This window comes from Panulirus ornatus, chromosome 52 (genome assembly GCF_036320965.1).
Source record: "Panulirus ornatus isolate Po-2019 chromosome 52, ASM3632096v1, whole genome shotgun sequence".
Lineage (NCBI taxonomy): Eukaryota > Metazoa > Arthropoda > Malacostraca > Decapoda > Palinuridae > Panulirus > Panulirus ornatus.
The window spans coordinates 4,972,903-4,991,143 of NC_092275.1; the positions used below are offsets into that span (position 1 = coordinate 4,972,903).

General features: G+C 44.2%; 1 protein-coding gene across 2 annotated transcripts in view; it reads right to left on the bottom strand.

Annotated features, from left to right (window-relative positions):
- The window catches only part of LOC139765001 (Fanconi anemia group D2 protein-like), a 370,225-nt gene that overhangs the window by 210,423 nt on the left and 141,561 nt on the right, over positions 1-18,241 (bottom strand). For both annotated transcript variants that reach the window (XM_071692052.1, XM_071692050.1), the window contains exon 8: positions 1,328-1,520. In XM_071692052.1, coding sequence (XP_071548153.1) covers positions 1,328-1,520 — 193 coding nt within the window. The remainder of the gene's footprint in view (positions 1-1,327; positions 1,521-18,241) is intronic.

Below are 18,241 nucleotides of genomic sequence, written 5' to 3' on the forward strand. Positions count from 1 at the left end.
ACATTAATCAATTCAACAATCTTTCAAAAAATTTACCTCTTCCATCTCTCTGTCCTGACATCCTTTCTCTAATTTCTTTCAGAAGATTCCTAGTACATTCCTTTGAGGGATGGCATCAACTGGTAAAAACTCTTCCTGTGACAAACATCCAAGAGGATATGACTAGACTTACTTCATTTACTTCCTCCACCTGATGAATCACATCAGTGCTTCCACTGCTCAGTTCCATAACAAAATTTACTTTTTTTCAATAAATGACAAGATTCATAGCCCTATTTGTTAATATCTGAGCAAAAAAGGTTAAGAGGAACTGCTGCTCACTGTTTACCTTTGAATTTGTTCTTGAAGTAAAGTGTAGTCTTTTGCAAAATACCTATCAACCTGTTCTTAATTTATTTTCAATTCACTCATTACTTATGAATTCAGCACTTGAAAAATTTTAAATTTCATGAGGCAGGAATCAATATTTCCTTCCATCAATTATTATTCATGTGGGGTCAGCTGTGGGGAGGGGTTAGCATCAACAGCAATTCTCGTGGGTTCGAAAAATACTCAATGATATTATGAGTTGGACATACACAACTAGATTGTGATTTTATTTTTTTTAACTAAATGGAACAATTCAAGAAGGCTTAGAGTGCAATCGTTCACACACAATGAATGTCTAGACCAAAACAGGCCTAAATGTTTCAGATGTGAAGCCACTGTGAATGACTCTTGCATGGCAGCCAGCTATGAAGTTACCCAGCCATTTGTGTCACTGTTGTGGAGGGTGATGCCAAAGTTTGGTTCTGTGTGAGGGTGTGTCAGGGTACATGTGAGGGAAGCACATGGTGCATCCTTCCCCTCTCCATAACAGAGGGTAAAATGAGGCAGCAAATTATGTCAGCTGACTTCCAAGTTGTACCAAGCTGCCAGACATATGATTACCCCAATCATAGCAACAGAATTTGTCTCACAAATAAAACCTGACACATGGAAGCCTTATTCTAAAGAGTAATCAGATAATTTTTCTTTTTTGTGGAAACAATTTCACTGGAAACCCTCCCTTGAAATAAAACTGTCAATAGCAGTGCTCCATTAAAACAAGGAAAAACTGAATGCAAGAAATAATTGGTTCCAAAGAAAAACAGCTCAAAGTCTTGCTAATTACTTTGTAACTACAGAAATTACTATTTCATACTGCAAGGAAGATCTTTATAGATATCCTAACAAACTGCAAGCAATTCTTATGCTTCAAAAAGCTAAGGACTTTATGATAAAAACCTAAATAATACATGATCACAAATAAACATCTATATTCAATAAAAAAAGAGTATATGCTAACCTGATATGCCATAGAATGTGGAGTATTGTTCAGTAAGAACTTGACAACAACTGGAAGTTGCTCAGGTCTTGTCGCCTGGAGTGTTTTTAAAACAGAGTGCTGCACATCTTCCAGGCTTTCTGGAGCCAGGGTCAAATGGCCAAGGGTGTCAAGGATGGCAGGAGTTAGCTCTGGAGTTGTGTCATACATCTGACTGCAAAACACTAAATCTAATTAGATTCACCTGCAAAACACTAAATCTAATTAGATTCACCTGCAAAACACTAAATCTAATTAGATTCGTGACTTTCAAACAATACAGTACACTTTTCACTATAGTTAACCATTTCTATTATTTCATTCTTTTCATACTTGATCACTGTTTCCTGTTAGTGAGGTAGTGCAAGAAAACAGACGAAGTAAGACCCATTCACTCATACACACACATATGCACGTACACATACATATAAATACCTATCTATTTATTCACCTACAATACTTGATCATTGTTTCCTGCACTAGCAAGGTAGTGCCAGGAAACATGAAGAAAGACCCATCCACTCATACACATATATATCAATGCATACATATATCAATACATGTATTTAGGGAAGTAGTGATGGCTTGTGCAAAAGATGCTTGTGGCATGAGAAGCATGGGAGATGGGCAGATTAGAAAGGGTAGTGAGTGGGGGGATGAAGAAGTAAGATTATTAGCGAAAGAGAAGAGACAGGCATTTGGATGATTTTTGCAGGAAAATAATGCAAATGAGTGGGAGATGTATGAAAGAAAGAGGCAGGAGGTCAAGCGAAAGGTGCAAGAGGTGAAAAAGAGGACAAATGAGAGTTGGGTTTGAGAGTATCATTAAATTTTAGGGAGAATTAAAAGATGTTTTGGAAGGAGGTAAATAAAGCGTGTGAGACAAGGGAACAATGGGAACATCAGTGAAGGGGGTTAATGGGGAAGTGATAACAAGTAGTGGTGATGTGAGAAGGAGATGGAGTGAGTATTTTGAAGGTTTGTTGAATGTGTCTGATGATAGAGTGGCAGATATAGGGTGTTTTGGTCGAGGTGGTGTGCAAATTGAGAGGGTTAAGGAGAATGATTTGGTAAACAGAGAAGAGGTAGTAAAAGCTTTGCAGAAGATGAAAGCCAGCAAGGCAGCGGGTTTGGATGGTATTGCAGTGGAATTTATTAAAAAGGGGGTGACTATATTGTTGGCTGGTTGTAAGATTATTTAATGTATGTATGACTCATGGTGAGGCGCCTGAGGACTGGCAGAATGCTTGCATAGTTCCTTTGTACAAAGGCAAAGGAGATAAAAGTGAGTGCTCAAATTACAGAGGTATAAGTTTCTTGAGTATTCCTGGGAAATTATATGGGAGGGTATTGATTGAGAGGGTGAAGGAATGTGCAGAGCATCAGATTGGGGAAGAGCAGTGTGGTTTCAGAAGTGGTAGAGGATGTGTGGATCAGGTGTCTGCTTTGAAGAATGTATGTGAGAAATACTTAGAAAAGCAAATGGATTTGTATGTAGCATTTATGGATCTGGAGAAGGCATATGATAGAGTTGATAGAGATGCTCTGTGGAAGGTATTAAGAATATATGGTGTGGGAGGCAAGTTGTTAGAAGCAGTGAAAAGTTTTTATTGAGGATGTAAGGCATGTGTACATGTAGGAAGAGAGGAAAGTGATTGGTTCTCAGTGAATGTTGGTTTGCAGCAGGGGTGTGTGATGTCTCCATGGTTGTTTAATTTGTTTATGGATGGAGTTGTTAGGGAGGTGAATGCAAGAGTTTTGGAAAGAGGGGCAAGTATGCAGTCTGTTAAGGATGAGAGAGCTTGGGAAGTGAGTCAGTTGTTGTTCGCTGATAATACAGCGCTGGTGGTTGATTCGGGAGAAAACTGCAGACGCTGATGGCTGAGACTGGTAAAAAGTGTGAAAGAAGAAAGCTGAGAGTAAATGTGAATAAGAGCAAGGTTATTAGGTACAGTAGGGTTGAGGGAAAAGTCAACTGGGAGGTAAGTTTGAATGGAGAAAAACTGGAGAAAGTGAAGTGTTTTAGATATCTGGGAAAGGATTTGGCAGCAGATGGAACCATGGAAGCGGAAGTAAATCATAGGGTGAGGGAGAGGGCGAAAATTCTGGGAGCGTTGAAAAATGTGTGAAGTCGAGAACATTATCTTGGAAAGCAAAAATGGGTATGTTTGAAGGAAATGTGGTTCCAACAATGATATATGGTTGCGAGGTGTGGGCTATAGATAGAGTTATGTGGAGGAGGGTGGATGTGCTGGAAATAAGATGTTTGAGGACAATATTTGGTGTGAGGTGGTTTGATCCAGGCCCCACAGAACTTTCTATGGTTTACCCCAGACACTTCACATGCCCTGGTTCAATCCATTGACAGCACATACATCCCAGTATACCACATCATTCCAATTCACTCTATTCCTTGCACGCCTTTCACCCTCCTGCATGTTCAGACCCCAATCACTCAAAATCATTTTCACTCCATCTTTCCAGCTCCAATTTGATCTCCCACTTCTCCTCGTTCCCTCTACCTCTGACACCTCTTTCCTTACTCATTCTCTCCATGTGACCAAACCATTTCAAAACACCCTCTTCTCTCTCAACCACACTCTTTTCATTACCACACATCTCTCTCACCCTTTCATTACTTACTTGATCAAACCACCTCACATCACATATTGTCCTCAAACATCTCATTTCCAGTACATCCACCCTCCTTCGCACAACCCTATCTACAGCCTATGCCTCGTAACCATTTAACATTGTTGGGACCACTATTCCTTCAAACATACCTATTTTTGCTTTCCGAGATATTGTTCTCGCCTTCCACACATTTTTCAACACTCCCAGAACTTTCACCCCCTCCCCCACCCTGTAACTCTCTTCCGCTTCTATGGTTCCATCCGCTGCCAAATCCACTCCCAGATATCTAAAACACTTTACTTCCTCCAGTTTTTCTCTATTCAAACTTACCTCCCAATTGACTTGTCCCTCAACCCTAATGATGGGAACCTTGCTCTTATTCACATTTACTCTCAGCTTTCTTCTTTCACACACTTTACCAAACTCAGTCACCAGTTTCTGGAGTTTTTCACCTGAATCAGCCACCAGCACTGTATCATCAGCGAACAAAAGCTGACTCATTTCCCAAGCCTTCTCAACCCTAACAGACTACATACTTGCCCCTCTCTCTAAAACTCTTGCATTCACCTCCCTAACAACCCCATCCATAAACAAATTAAACAACCATGGAGACATCATGTACCCCTGCTGCAAATTGACATTCACTGAGAACCAATCACTTTCCTCTCTTCCTACTCGTACACATGCCTTACATCCTCGATAAAAACTTTTCACTGCTTCTAGCAACTTGTCTCCCCCACCATATATTCTTAATACCTTCCACAGAGCATCTCTATCAATTCTATCATAGGCCTTCTCAAGATCCATAAATACTACATAAAAATCCATCAGTTTTTCTAAGTATTTCTCACATACATTCTTTAAAGCAAACACCTGATCCACATATCCTCTACCACTTCTGAAATCACACTGCTCTTTCCCTATCTGATGCTCTTTACATGCCTTCACCCTCTCAATCAATACCCTCCCATATAATTAATATAATGTATATATATATATATATATATATATATATATATATATATATATATATATATATATATATATATATATATTTTTTGCTTTGTCGCTGTCTCCCGCGTTTGCGAGGTAGCGCAAGGAAACAGACGAAAGAAATGGCCCAACCCACCCCCATACACATGTATATACATAGTCCACACACGCAAATATACATACCTACACAGCTTTCCATGGTTTACCCCAGACGCTTCACATGCCTGATTCAATCCACTGACAGCACGTCAACCCCGGTATACCACATCGCTCCAATTCACTCTATTCCTTGCCCTCCTTTCACCCTCCTGCATGTTCAGGCCCCGATCACACAAAATCTTTTTCACTCCATCTTTCCACCTCCAATTTGGTCTCCCTCTTCTCCTCGTTCCCTCCACCTCCGACACATATATCCTCTTGGTCAATCTTTCCTCACTCATTCTCTCCATGTGCCCAAAACATTTCAAAACACCCTCTTCTGCTCTCTCAACCAAGCTCTTTTTATTTCCACACATCTCTCTTACCCTTACGTTACTTACTCGATCAAACCACCTCACACCACACATTGTCCTCAAACATCTCATTTCCAGCACATCCATCCTCCTGCGCACAACTCTATCCATAGTCCACGCCTCGCAACCATACAACATTGTTGGAACCACTATTCCTTCAAACATACCCATTTTTGCTTTCCGAGATAATGTTCTCGACTTCCACACATTCTTCAAGGCTCCCAGAATTTTCGCCCCCTCCCCCACCCTATGATCCACTTCCGCTTCCATGTTTCCATCTGCTGCCAGATCCACTCCCAGATATCTAAAACACTTCACTTCCTCCAGTTTTTCTCCATTCAAACTCACCTCCCAATTGACTTGACCCTCAACCCTACTGTACCTAATAACCTTGCTCTTATTCACATTTACTCTTAACTTTCTTCTTTCACACACTTTACCAAACTCAGTCACCAGCTTCTGCAGTTTCTCACATGAATCAGCCACCAGCGCTGTATCATCAGCGAACAACAACTGACTCACTTCCCAAGCTCTCTCATCCCCAACAGACTTCATACTTGCCCCTCTTTCCAAAACTCTTGCATTCACCTCCCTAACAACCCCATCCATAAACAAATTAAACAACCATGGAGACATCACACACCCCTGCCGCAAACCTACATTCACTGAGAACCAATCACTTTCCTCTCTTCCTACACGTACACATGCCTTACATCCTCGATAAAAACTTTTCACTGCTTCTAACAACTTGCCTCCCACACCATATATTCTTAATACCTTCCACAGAGCATCTCTATCAACTCTATCATATGCCTTCTCCAGATCCATAAATGCTACATACAAATCCATTTGCTTTTCTAAGTATTTCTCACATACATTCTTCAAAGCAAACACCTGATCCACACATCCTCTACCACTTCTGAAACCACACTGCTCTTCCCTAATCTGATGCTCTGTACACGCCTTCACCCTCTCAATCAATACCTCCCATATAATTTACCAGGAATACTCAACAAACTTATACCTCTGTAATTTGAGCACTCACTCTTATCCCCTTTGCCTTTGTACAATGGCACTATGCACGCATTCCGCCAATCCTCAGGCACCTCACCATGAGTCATACATACATCAAATAACCTTACCAACCAGTCAATAATACAGTCATCCCCTTTTTTAATAAATTCCACTGCAATACCATCCAAACCTGCTGCCTTGCCGGCTTTCATCTTCCACAAAGCTTTTACTACCTCTTCTCTGTTTACCAAATCATTTTCCCTAACCCTCTCACTTTGAACACCACCTCGACCAAAACATCCTATATCTGCCACTCTATCATCAAACACATTCAACAAACCTTCAAAATACTCACTCCATCTTCTCACATCACCACTACTTGTTATCACCTCCCCATTTGCGCCCTTCACTGAAGTTCCCATCTGCTCCCTTGTCTTATGCACTTTATTTACCTCCTTCCAGAACATCTTTTTATTCTCCCTAAAATTTAATGATACTCTCTCACCCCAACTCTCATTTGCCCTTTTTTTCACCTCTTGCACCTTTCTCTTGACCTCCTGTCTCTTTCTTTTATACATCTCCCACTCAATTGTATTTTTTCCCTGCAAAAATCATCCAAATGCCTCTCTCTTCTCTTTCACTAATAATCTTACTTCTTCATCCCACCACTCACTACCCTTTCTCATCAACCCACCTCCCACTCTTCTCATGCCACAAGCATCTTTTGCGCAATCCATCACTGATTCCCTAAATACATCTCATTCCTCCCCCACTCCCCTTACTTCCATTGTTCTCACCTTTTTCCATTCTGTACTCAGTCTCTCCTGGTACTTCCTCACACAAGTCTCCTTCCCAAGCTCACTTACTCTCACCACCCTCTTCACCCCAACATTCACTCTTCTTTTCTGAAAACCCATACAAATCTTCACCTTAGCCTCCACAAGATAATGATCAGACATCCCTCCAGTTGCACCTCTCAGCACATTAACATCCAAAAGTCTCTCTTTCGCGCGCCTGTCAATTAACACGTAATCCAATAACGCTCTCTGGCCATCTCTCCTACTTACATACGTATACTTATGTATATCTCGCTTTTTAAACCAGGTATTCCCAATCACCAGTCCTTTTTCAGCACATAAATCTACAAGCTCTTCACCATTTCCATTTACAACACTGAACACCCCATGTATACCAATTATTCCCTCAACTGCCACATTACTCACCTTTGCATTCAAATCACCACCCATCACTATAACCCGGTCTCGTGCATCAAAACCACTAACACACTCATATATATATATATATATATATATATATATATATATATATATATATATATATATATATATATATATATATATATATATGGAAGGATGGACTATGACGGCGGGAATATGTATCACTGCTGATAGGAGGGAAGAAGGGATGCCAATGGAAGTGAAAGGAGAAGGAAACATGCAGTGGTAGTGTGAGGAGAGAAGGAGGGATGCCAGTGGTGGTGAGAGAAGAAAGGTCGCTTTTGGTAGTGAGAGGAGAGAAGGTTTGCGAGTAGTGGTGAGAGGGGAAGGAGGGGTGCTTGTGGAGGTGAGAAGAGAGAAAGAGGAGTGCCTTATGGGAATACAAGGAAGAATGGACTAATGATGGGAACACAGAAGATGGAGCTAACATAGGGAAATCATGGAAGAAAGGACTAATGTTTGGAAAGGAAGAAGAAGAAGAAGAAGAAGAAGAAGAAGAAGAAGAAGAAGAAGAGGAAGAAGAAGAAGAAGAAGGTGCCTTCTTGGTCACGACGTAACAACATGCAGATGGAGTATGGTAACACCAGGAGACATATGAAAGGAAGAGCATATACCGGAGGCAGAGGGAGAGGGTAGAGGTGGAAGGGCAGATAGTATGGAGAGGGTGTGAGGATAAAATCAAGGGCATGTTGTGCTGACGAAAAAGGAAAGATAGATAATGCAAACATGGAAGAAAGGCGAGGTGCTACTGAAAAGGTAGAAAGGGTATGTACTACTGAAAGAGGGGGAAAGGTTGTGTGGGTGGGACAAGTTAGGGAGGGAAGATGGAGAGGACATTACTGGGGAAGGGCAAGTGAGTGACAAGGACACAATGAGTAAGTAGGTAGCATGTATGTGGGTGATCAGGCAGGTGGCAGGACACGGAGACAGTAGGGTCAAAGGGAAAGGATAAGTGGTGACCACAAGAAAGCAGGGCAGCTGGAAGGTACACTGAGAACGAATGACAGGTGGTCTAAACTCAGGGAGGGAAGGAAGGGTAGGTGGTGGGCAAGACATAACAAGGTCAGATGGTGCATCAAAAAAAACGCAAGATAGGCAGTGAACAGTGTTAGTGTCTAGAACAGTGAGGAGGGAGGTGGGGGTGCTAGTGTTAGAGAGCAGGGAAAGAGGGCGAGAGTGATAGGAGGGGGAGGGGGGGAAGGATGGGTGCCTGTGGTAGTGAGAGGAGGGAAGCAGAGGTACCTTTAGTGGTGAGAAGGGGTGTTAATGATGGTGAAGGGGGGGGGGGGGTGAGTAAGAGGAGGGAAGGAGGGGTGTTACTTTTGGTGAGAGGAGGAAGGGTGCCTGTGATGGTGAAAGAAAAGGCAGGTATCAGCGTTGGAGAGAGGAGGAAAGGAAGGATGCAGATGGTGGGGAGAGGAGGAGGAGGAGGAGGAGGGGTGCCTGTGGTGGTGAGAGGAGGAGGGGTGCTAACAGCGGTTAGAGAAGGAGGAGTGCCAGTGGCAGAGAGGGAGGGAGAGAGAGGTCCTAATAATGGTGGGAGTGAGGAGTGCCCCTGGGAGGGAGAGATAAGGGGGGATGCCAGTGGTGGTGAGGCAGAGGGAGGGGTACCAAAGGTGGAGAGGGAGTGGGGGAGGAGGGAGAGAGAGGTGCCAGTAGCGGTGGTGAGAGGAGAATCAAATGAAAGGTGACGACACAGTTACGCAATGTTACCCTCCATACCAATGATAACACACCATAATTCGCCCAATAATGTGCGAGGTCACGAACAGATGTGAGGTGAAGGCGGAGCAAGTGAAGTAATCTTCACATATGTTTCTTCTTTCCTAAAACTAACCTCCTAAACAAACCTAAGAGAGAGAGAGAGAGAGAGAGAGAGAGAGAGAGAGAGAGAGAGAGAGAGAGAGAGAGAGAGAGAGAGAGAACTAAAGCTTATCCACTCAGAGCGGGTGGATGGGTGTGGCATGGGCGAATGCAGCGTGACCGACCATCACGCTGACCCGCCCCCCCAGCACACACACACACCGTATACCATGCTCCGCTTCCGCTCACTATCGTAAACACGTCAACCTCAGCTTAGGCACGTCAACCTTACACATTTACACTGTTAAACACCTCTAGTTACGCTATAATTTTCACCCAAAGCCTGAAGGTACTATTCATTGCAGCCAGGTTTATGGCATGTTTAAAGTAATTACACATAATTATAAGCAAAATACATGGTATTGAAGAATTGTGAGTGATAGTAAAGCGCACTGAGTGGCCGCGTCGCCCCTCCTCCCCGCTGCTGAGTGAGTGGCCCCACAATGAGCTTATTCATCAGTATCAAGTGGTCTAAGATGAACCAGATCAACAGTGTTGTGCTGCCAGCCACCAGACTCTGCAGCCCACACTTGCAACACTGCCCCCACCCAACCCCCGCCCTACACTGCCTGGGGAGTTGGCTCTTGCCTCGCGCCAGTTTACAATACCATTAGAACACAAGTGCCTTGAGCTAGCAGGTAAATGTGTCAAGTAAACACAAATTTGTCTTAAATCACAACACGTGGGACGGATCTTGTGTTACATGTGGCAAGTGAGGTATGTGTATGTGGTGGTGACAAACACACATAGTGTCGGGGTGAAGTAAAGAGGCGTCAACACTACCCAGCGGAGGAGGACCCAGTGCCAGGCGCTAGTCAGCGCCCCCTCCAACCAGTTGGAGGAGGAGGCACCCACCTCTACCACACCCTCCTGCCTCGGGTCACAGCCTCCATCCCGACTACAACATGAGAAAACTACGTAATCCTAACCACGCATAAACCAGCCTGTCTCATACGCCTACATAAGCTCCTGCCGATAACGCTTATCATTTTATTATCTAGGAAGGAAATTTTTCAGTTTACCTTCCCCGTCACCAGTGTTTGTACGACTCCAGCAGCGCTTCTAGCCGACGCCCCCCAACACACACACAAATACACACACCAATCTTAATACCAATCCTCCTTGGAGTCTCTGTGGCCTGTTGTTACTAAGCCAGCCATCTTCTTCATGGACTGTGGTGTTATGAGCGTCCTGCAGCCAGCCAGTCAGTCATTCAGTCGGTCAGTCAGTCAGTAGTGCCAAGTGAGTCAGTGCCATTTGCTGTCTGTGCCTCTCCCCTATGCCTCGACCTCTCTCTCTGCCCTCGACCACACACCTGCTACAACTTCCGACCCCTACACCTGCCCAGCCTCACACCTAACCCCCTCCACACATTTCCACCTTACACTTGGCCCGCCACACACTTGCCCAATCTCATACCCTACTCACCACCATACACCTGTCCCATTTCATGTCCTAATCACCACAAATATATTCTACCTCACACTTTACTCACCAAACACCTGCCCCACCTCATGCCCACTTACCGGACACCTACCTTAACCTCTTACACACACTACACCCAACCTTACACCCTCACAATCCACACACCTGACCCATCTCATACCCACCCTACCATATATTTGCTCCATCTCATACCCTACCAACCACACGCCTGTCTCACTTCAAATCCTCCCTACAAAACACCTACAAACCTTCCCAATAAAAACCTTATCCTACCTCATACCATCTCCACCACACAACTGACCCACCTCATACAAATTCCACCACACACCTGCCCGAAATCATGCCCTTCCTACCAAACACCTACCACACCTCACATATGCCTCATCTCATACTTTATCCACTACACAAGTTTCCAGTCACACCTGCCTAACACACATCTGCCCCAAAGTACATCTGCTCCATCTCAGCTACCTCACCACAAACACCTGTCCCCTCATACCCAACCCAACATGCATACCTCAGCTCCTACCATGCCCACCACACCTGCTCTTCCTCATACCCAGCCCACTACACATCTGTCCCATTCATATCCTCCCCACCACAAACTTGCCCAGTCTCACAACCAGCCCACCAACCTCATACTTACTGCAACACACCTGCATCACCTCAAATTCTTTCTACCAAACATTTGCCCTACCTTATACCCAATCCATTTCACACATGCCTAACCTCACAAGTAACACACACACCTGCTCCACCTCATACCCCCCTCTTCAAACATATATCATACCTTATACTTAACCAATCACACACCTGCCCAAACTCATGCTTATGCCACAACATACCTGACTTAACTCATCTACCAACCAAACACTTAACCCACCTCATATCTGTCCCACTTCATGCCAACCCTACCACACACCTGCCATACCTCATACCTTCCCAACACACACCTATCCTACCTCATACTCTCTGCTATAATTACCTGTCCCACCTCATACCCACCCTACACACCTGACCCACCTCATACCCTCCCCAAACACGTTCTACCGCAAAGTTGCCAACTACACAAATGTCCCACCTCATATCCATCCCACAATATCATGCACACCCAAATACACACCTGCCCTACTTCATACCTTCACACCATACACCGGTCCCATCTCATACCTTGACACCACACACCTGCCTCACCTCATGCATACCTCCATGCCACACATCTGCCTCACTTCATACCATACCTATCACACCCTCAATCCACCTCATCCTCATATTCACTCCCTTATTTCACCTTATCCTTACCTTATACTTGTCCCACCTCATACCCTCGGCGTCACACAACTGCCGCATCTCAAACCCACCCCATCAAACACCTGCCTCATCGCATACCCAACCTAATAAACATCTGTTCCACCTCAAACCCTCCTACTAAACAAGTGTCCCACCACACACCTGTCCCACCTCATACCCACCACACCACACACCTCTCACCTCATACCCCTCTCCAACACACAACTACCTCACCTCATATAATCCTCAACACACACCTGCCACACCTCATGAAACATGTGCCCAATTACTCACCTGTCCCACCTTATACTCTGCTTACCACATGCCTTCCACCCTCGCATACCCACCCCACCTCATATCCCCACCCCCTATTCCACACCTGAACCATCACACACCCATCCCACTTCTACCCATCCGACTACACACCCTCCCCACCTCATATCCTCCCTACCACATACCTGCTCCACCTCATTCCCACCCACCACACACACCTGTTGCATCTTACACCCAACCAACAAAACACCTGTTCCACCTTATCCCTACCCTGCAACACACCTGCCCTACCTCATGCCCAACCCATCAAACACCCGCCCCACTTCACACTCATCCCACCAAAAACATGCCCTACCTCATACCCATCCCACCAAACACCTACCTCTCCTCATATCTACACCACAAAACTGCTCAACCTCATATCCTCCCCTACACATGTCTGCCCACCTCATACCCATCCTACAACACACCTGCCCTACCTCATACCCTTCCCACAACATATGTTCCACTAATTACCTCTTCACCACATACCAGCCCAACTAAACACATGCCCCACCTCATAATCCCCTCTCCCCATCTGAAACCCACCCTACAAAGCACCATCCCAAGCCCATACCCATCCCACCACACAACTGCTCCACTCTACTTCACAACATACATGCCCCAAATCATGCCCTCCCTACTACAAATATGCTTCACCTCAAAGCCCCCCCCCCCCCACTATATACCTGTCCCACCTCACATTCATCCCACCATATACCTGCCCCACCCTATTACCCAACACATACCCTTCCCATCGCTATCCAACCAACCATACAACCTCCCTGTTAAACACCTGGCCCATCTCACCACACACCTGACCCATTAAAACCCCTGCAACAACACATATCCTCTCTACCATACACCTGCTCCACCTCATGTCCACCCCAACCCACAACACATATACTCCCCCACCATACACTTGCCCTACTACACACCCATCCCATACCAAACCTATCCCTCCACACATCTTCCCCTCTTCCCATTCCTCCCTGCACACACCTGCCTAACCTAATACCATCTTCATCAAACGTCAAACCCATGATACACCTGCCCCCACCTCATACCCACCCTTCTACAAGCAAAATCAACCACAAATCTGCCCCAACTCATACCCACTCCATAACATAGCTTCCCACAGCACACCCACTTCACCTAACTCCCATCCCTCCACACACTTGCTCTGCCACTTATCTTCCTCACCTGATAAATACCCCATCTGACACCTGCCCAACCTCACAACCGGCCCATATTACCTCTGCTTACACACCTATGTTCCATTTCACACCTGCCCCACCTCATATATCCACCTCACCACACACCTGTCCCACCTTATATATCCACATCACCACACACCTGCTCCTCCTCATATATCCCACACACCTGCCCCACCTCATATATCCACATCACCACGCACCTGTCCTACCTCATATATCCACATCACTTCACACCTGTCCCACCTCATATATCCACCTCACTACACACCTGCCCCACCTCATACATCCACACCACCATAAACCTGCCTCACCTCATATATCTACCTCACTGAACACCTGTTGCCTCATATATCTGCCTCACCACATACCTGCCCCACCACATATATCCACATCACAACACACTTGCCCCACCTCATATACCCACCTCACCTCACACCTGCCCCACCTCACATATCCACCTCACCACACACCTGCCCCACCTCATCTATCCACATTACCACACACTTGCCCCACCTCATATATCCACATCACCACACCCCTGCCCTATCTCATATATCCATCTCACCACACACCTGCCCCACCTCACATATCCACCTCACCACACTACCCCACCTCATATATTCACCTCACACCTACCCCGCCTCACATATCCACCTCACCACACACCTACCCCACCTCATATATCCACCTCACCTCACACCTACCCCACCTTATATATCCACCTCACCATACAACTGCCCCACCTCACCACACATTTGCTGCATTACATTGATTTTTCTTCATTATATAACCCAGGACCCCTTTTACATGATGCTTTCTGCTAAGAGGCTATACTACAATCAGTACCATGGAAGGGATGGACTCCTTTAGAGTGAGAAGTTCTTTGGTGAGACTGTAATCATTCTTATCCACTGAAAATGACAAAACCTTGCCAAAGGTGACTTTCACTTGAGGGGTAACCACTTGCAGGTGAAGTTTGGTAATACCAATGTATAATTTTAATTACATAACCCTATGATCCCTCTTATGTGGATCCTCGTCATTAAGGCTGCGCTACAATTAGCAGCAGGTAAGGGATGGATTCTTTAGGAATGAGAAGTTCTATGATATGATTGTACTCCTTTTCGTCCATTAGTGTTCATTTAACTTGGATGAAGGTGACTTTGTTCACGGCTTCACCACACAAAAAAGGAGTGTGGTAACCACACTATACCACTTGCATTTCAATTTCTGAAAGTTGGAACACAAGAAAGAGCCAAGTGAGGAGTTTTCATCCTCCTCAAAGTCTCACGATGGAGTGTCAGACTGTGTGGGCATGTAACCAAGATGAGAAAGGTACGTTCTGACTCCGAGTGAAACTAAGCTGATAGAAAAGGGGGACAAAAGGTTTGGGAATATCTTGGAGGTAAAGTCCAGGGTTAGCATGAGGGTTGAAGCAAAGAAGGAAGTGGCACTTCTACTGAAGGAGCTGTGGAAATGCATGAAACCATGTATGGAAGTGAGCCCAAGATTGATATCAGAGAAAATGAATGTGAATTACAAAAGTAAGGAAACTGTTAGTGCTTATGCACCAGATACTGAGACAAGTGAGGAGAGAGGTGAGTGTTTTGGGAGGAGATGAGCGAGTGCATCAGCAATTTTATGAAAGGGATCAAGTATAATTAAGAGGCATGGGGTACCCAGTGGGACTGAAAATGGTGAACAGCTTCTGGAGTTGTGCTACAAAAGGACTAGTTACTGGGAATACCTGCTTAAAAAGAGGGACATACATATACATGATTAAGTGGAGTCAAGGATGAATAGGCATTACTAGATCATGTACTAATTGGTAGGAATATGAAAGTGAGACTCCTGGATGTAAATGTGTGGAAAAAGGCAGTTGGTGGGATGTCTGATCATTTCTTAGTGCAAGCAAGGGTGAAAGTTTGTGGAAGCTTTAGGAATAGAGGAAATGATGTTGGCAGAAAGGTGGTAAAAGTGAGTGACCCTCGAATAAAGGTTTGTGTGATGAGAATACTGAGAGAGTGAAGAATGGAAAAAGGTGAAAAATGAAACTAGGAGTGAGGATATGCAATGAGAGGAATTTAGAGGAGTACTTACATGTGTGGGAGAAATTTTCAGCATGCACAAGGTGGGATGTTGGCATGTGAGAATGGGTAGTTAGTGGGAGGATGAGGTGGTTGATCCTGAAAGAGAAGAGAGAGGTGTATTGGCATTACCTGCAGGGAAAGGGTGCAAGCGATTAGGAAATGTAAAAAGAGAGTGGCAGGAAGTTGAGGAAGGTGCAGGGGCTGAAAAAGAGGGATAATGAAAGTTGGGGTGAAAGAGGATCAGCAACTTTCAAACAGGATAAAAAAAAATGTTTCAGAGGGGGTTCAATACTATGGAGAGAACTAGAGATCAAATGGAAATACCTGTGTAGGGAAACTGATGAAAAGAAAATGAGCATAGAAGAGGTGATGGAGTAGGTATTCTAACAGCTGCATATGTAGGTCAAAGGTGGCCAAACTTTCAAGTAAGTGGGCCATTTCTAAATGTTTTGAATCTGTGGTGGGCCACAGTGTGTGTGTGCGTGTGTGTGTGTGTGTGTGCGTGTGTGTGTGTGCGTGTGTGTGTGTGTGTGTGTGTGTGTGTGTGTGTGTGTGTGTGTGTGTGTGTGTGTAACCATATTTGATTGGTAAACAGAACAGTTTCAGAACTTTAAAGGTAATTCAGTTATATCTACAGAAAAACCTCATATTGTAACCATGTAATGAATAATGTAAAGCACTCATGGGCCAGATGAAATTGCTTGGCAGGCAAAATGTGGGCCACAGGTCACAATTGGCCACCCATGGTAGATGATACAATAATAGATGTATCGTGTTTGGGGCAAGGAAGTACATGGAATGAGTTATGGCAAGTGGTTTGGTAAAAACAGAAAGGATGAAAGAGCCTTGCATAAGATGAAGTGTGGCAAAGTGGCTGGAGTGAATGAGACTTCAGTTGAACTTCCTAAGGAAAGGGGTGATAATGCTTTAAATGGTTAGTCAGGATTTTCATTGTATTTATGGCTCAATGTGAGGAGCCTGAAGATTGGCAAAATGCCTATATAGCAACAGAGTATAAAGGCAAAGATGAAAAAGTGCATGTTTGAATTACTGAGGTAAAAAGTTTGTTGAGTGTACATGGTAAGTACTATTGGAGAGTGGTGACTGAAGCATGAATATCATGTTAGATTTTATAAGAATAATGTGGCTTCAAAAGTGGTAAATGATGTGTGAATTAGGTGTTGGCTTTCAAGAGTCTGTGTTGTAAATACTTATAGAATCAGTAAATTTGTATGTGGCACTTATGGATATGGAAAAAGCATATGAGAAAGTTCACAGAGATGCTTTTAGGTGGGTGTTACAAATAAACAGTAAGGAAGAAAAGTTACTAAAAGTAGTGTGGAGTTTCTGTCAAGTGAGTGAGGTGGTTGTACGAGTAGGAAGACAGAAGAGTGAGCAGTCCCAGGTGAAAATGGGTCTACCACAAGGATGTGAAATTTTACCATGGCTTTTTAATTTGTTTATGGATGGGGTGATGGAAGAACATACAAGAAAGAGTCTTGGAGAGCGGGTCAGGTCAGCAGTCTGTTTGGGGTTGGGGAGATCCTAGGAAGTTTGTCAATTGGTGTTTCAAAACATATGGTAAAGGAAGAAAGCTACCAGAAGCAGTGAGAAGTTTTATGTGTGCAAGAGGTAAAGAGAAGGGTGAATAGTTCCAGGTGAAGGTGGACCTGTGGCAAGAGTCTATGATATCACCAGGGCTGTTTAAGTTAACTTAGTTTATGAATGGGGTGGTCAGGGAGGTATATGCAAGGGTCTTGAAAAAAGGGATCAGTTTTAAGTCTATAGGAAATGAGGGGACCTGGGAAATAAGTCAGATGTTGTTTGCTGTTGACAATGTGCTGATGGCAAATTTGAGTGAGAAACTGCCAAAGTTGGTGTCTGAGTTCAGAAGATTGTGTGAAAGGAGAAAATTAAGTGTGAATGTAAATAAAAGCCAGTTTAATAAGTTTAACTGGGCAGAGACAGATTTGTTAAGGCATGAGTGGGAATGGCAAAAACTTAGAGGAAAAGAATTATTTTGGATATGTGGAAGCAAAAAGAACTCAAGCAAATGAAGGTGAGTCATGGGGTGGGTGAGGTGGAAGGTCTGCGAATATTGAGAAATATGTGGAATAAGAGTTCACTATCTAGGAGAGTATTTTTGAAGGTATAGCAGTCCAAGAGATGTTGAATGGATGCAAGTCAGGGGCAACAGATGAAAATGTATGTAAGTGGGTGAATGTGTTGGAAATGAAATGTTTGAGGATAATATGTGATGTGAGGAGGTCTGATCAAGTAAGTAATG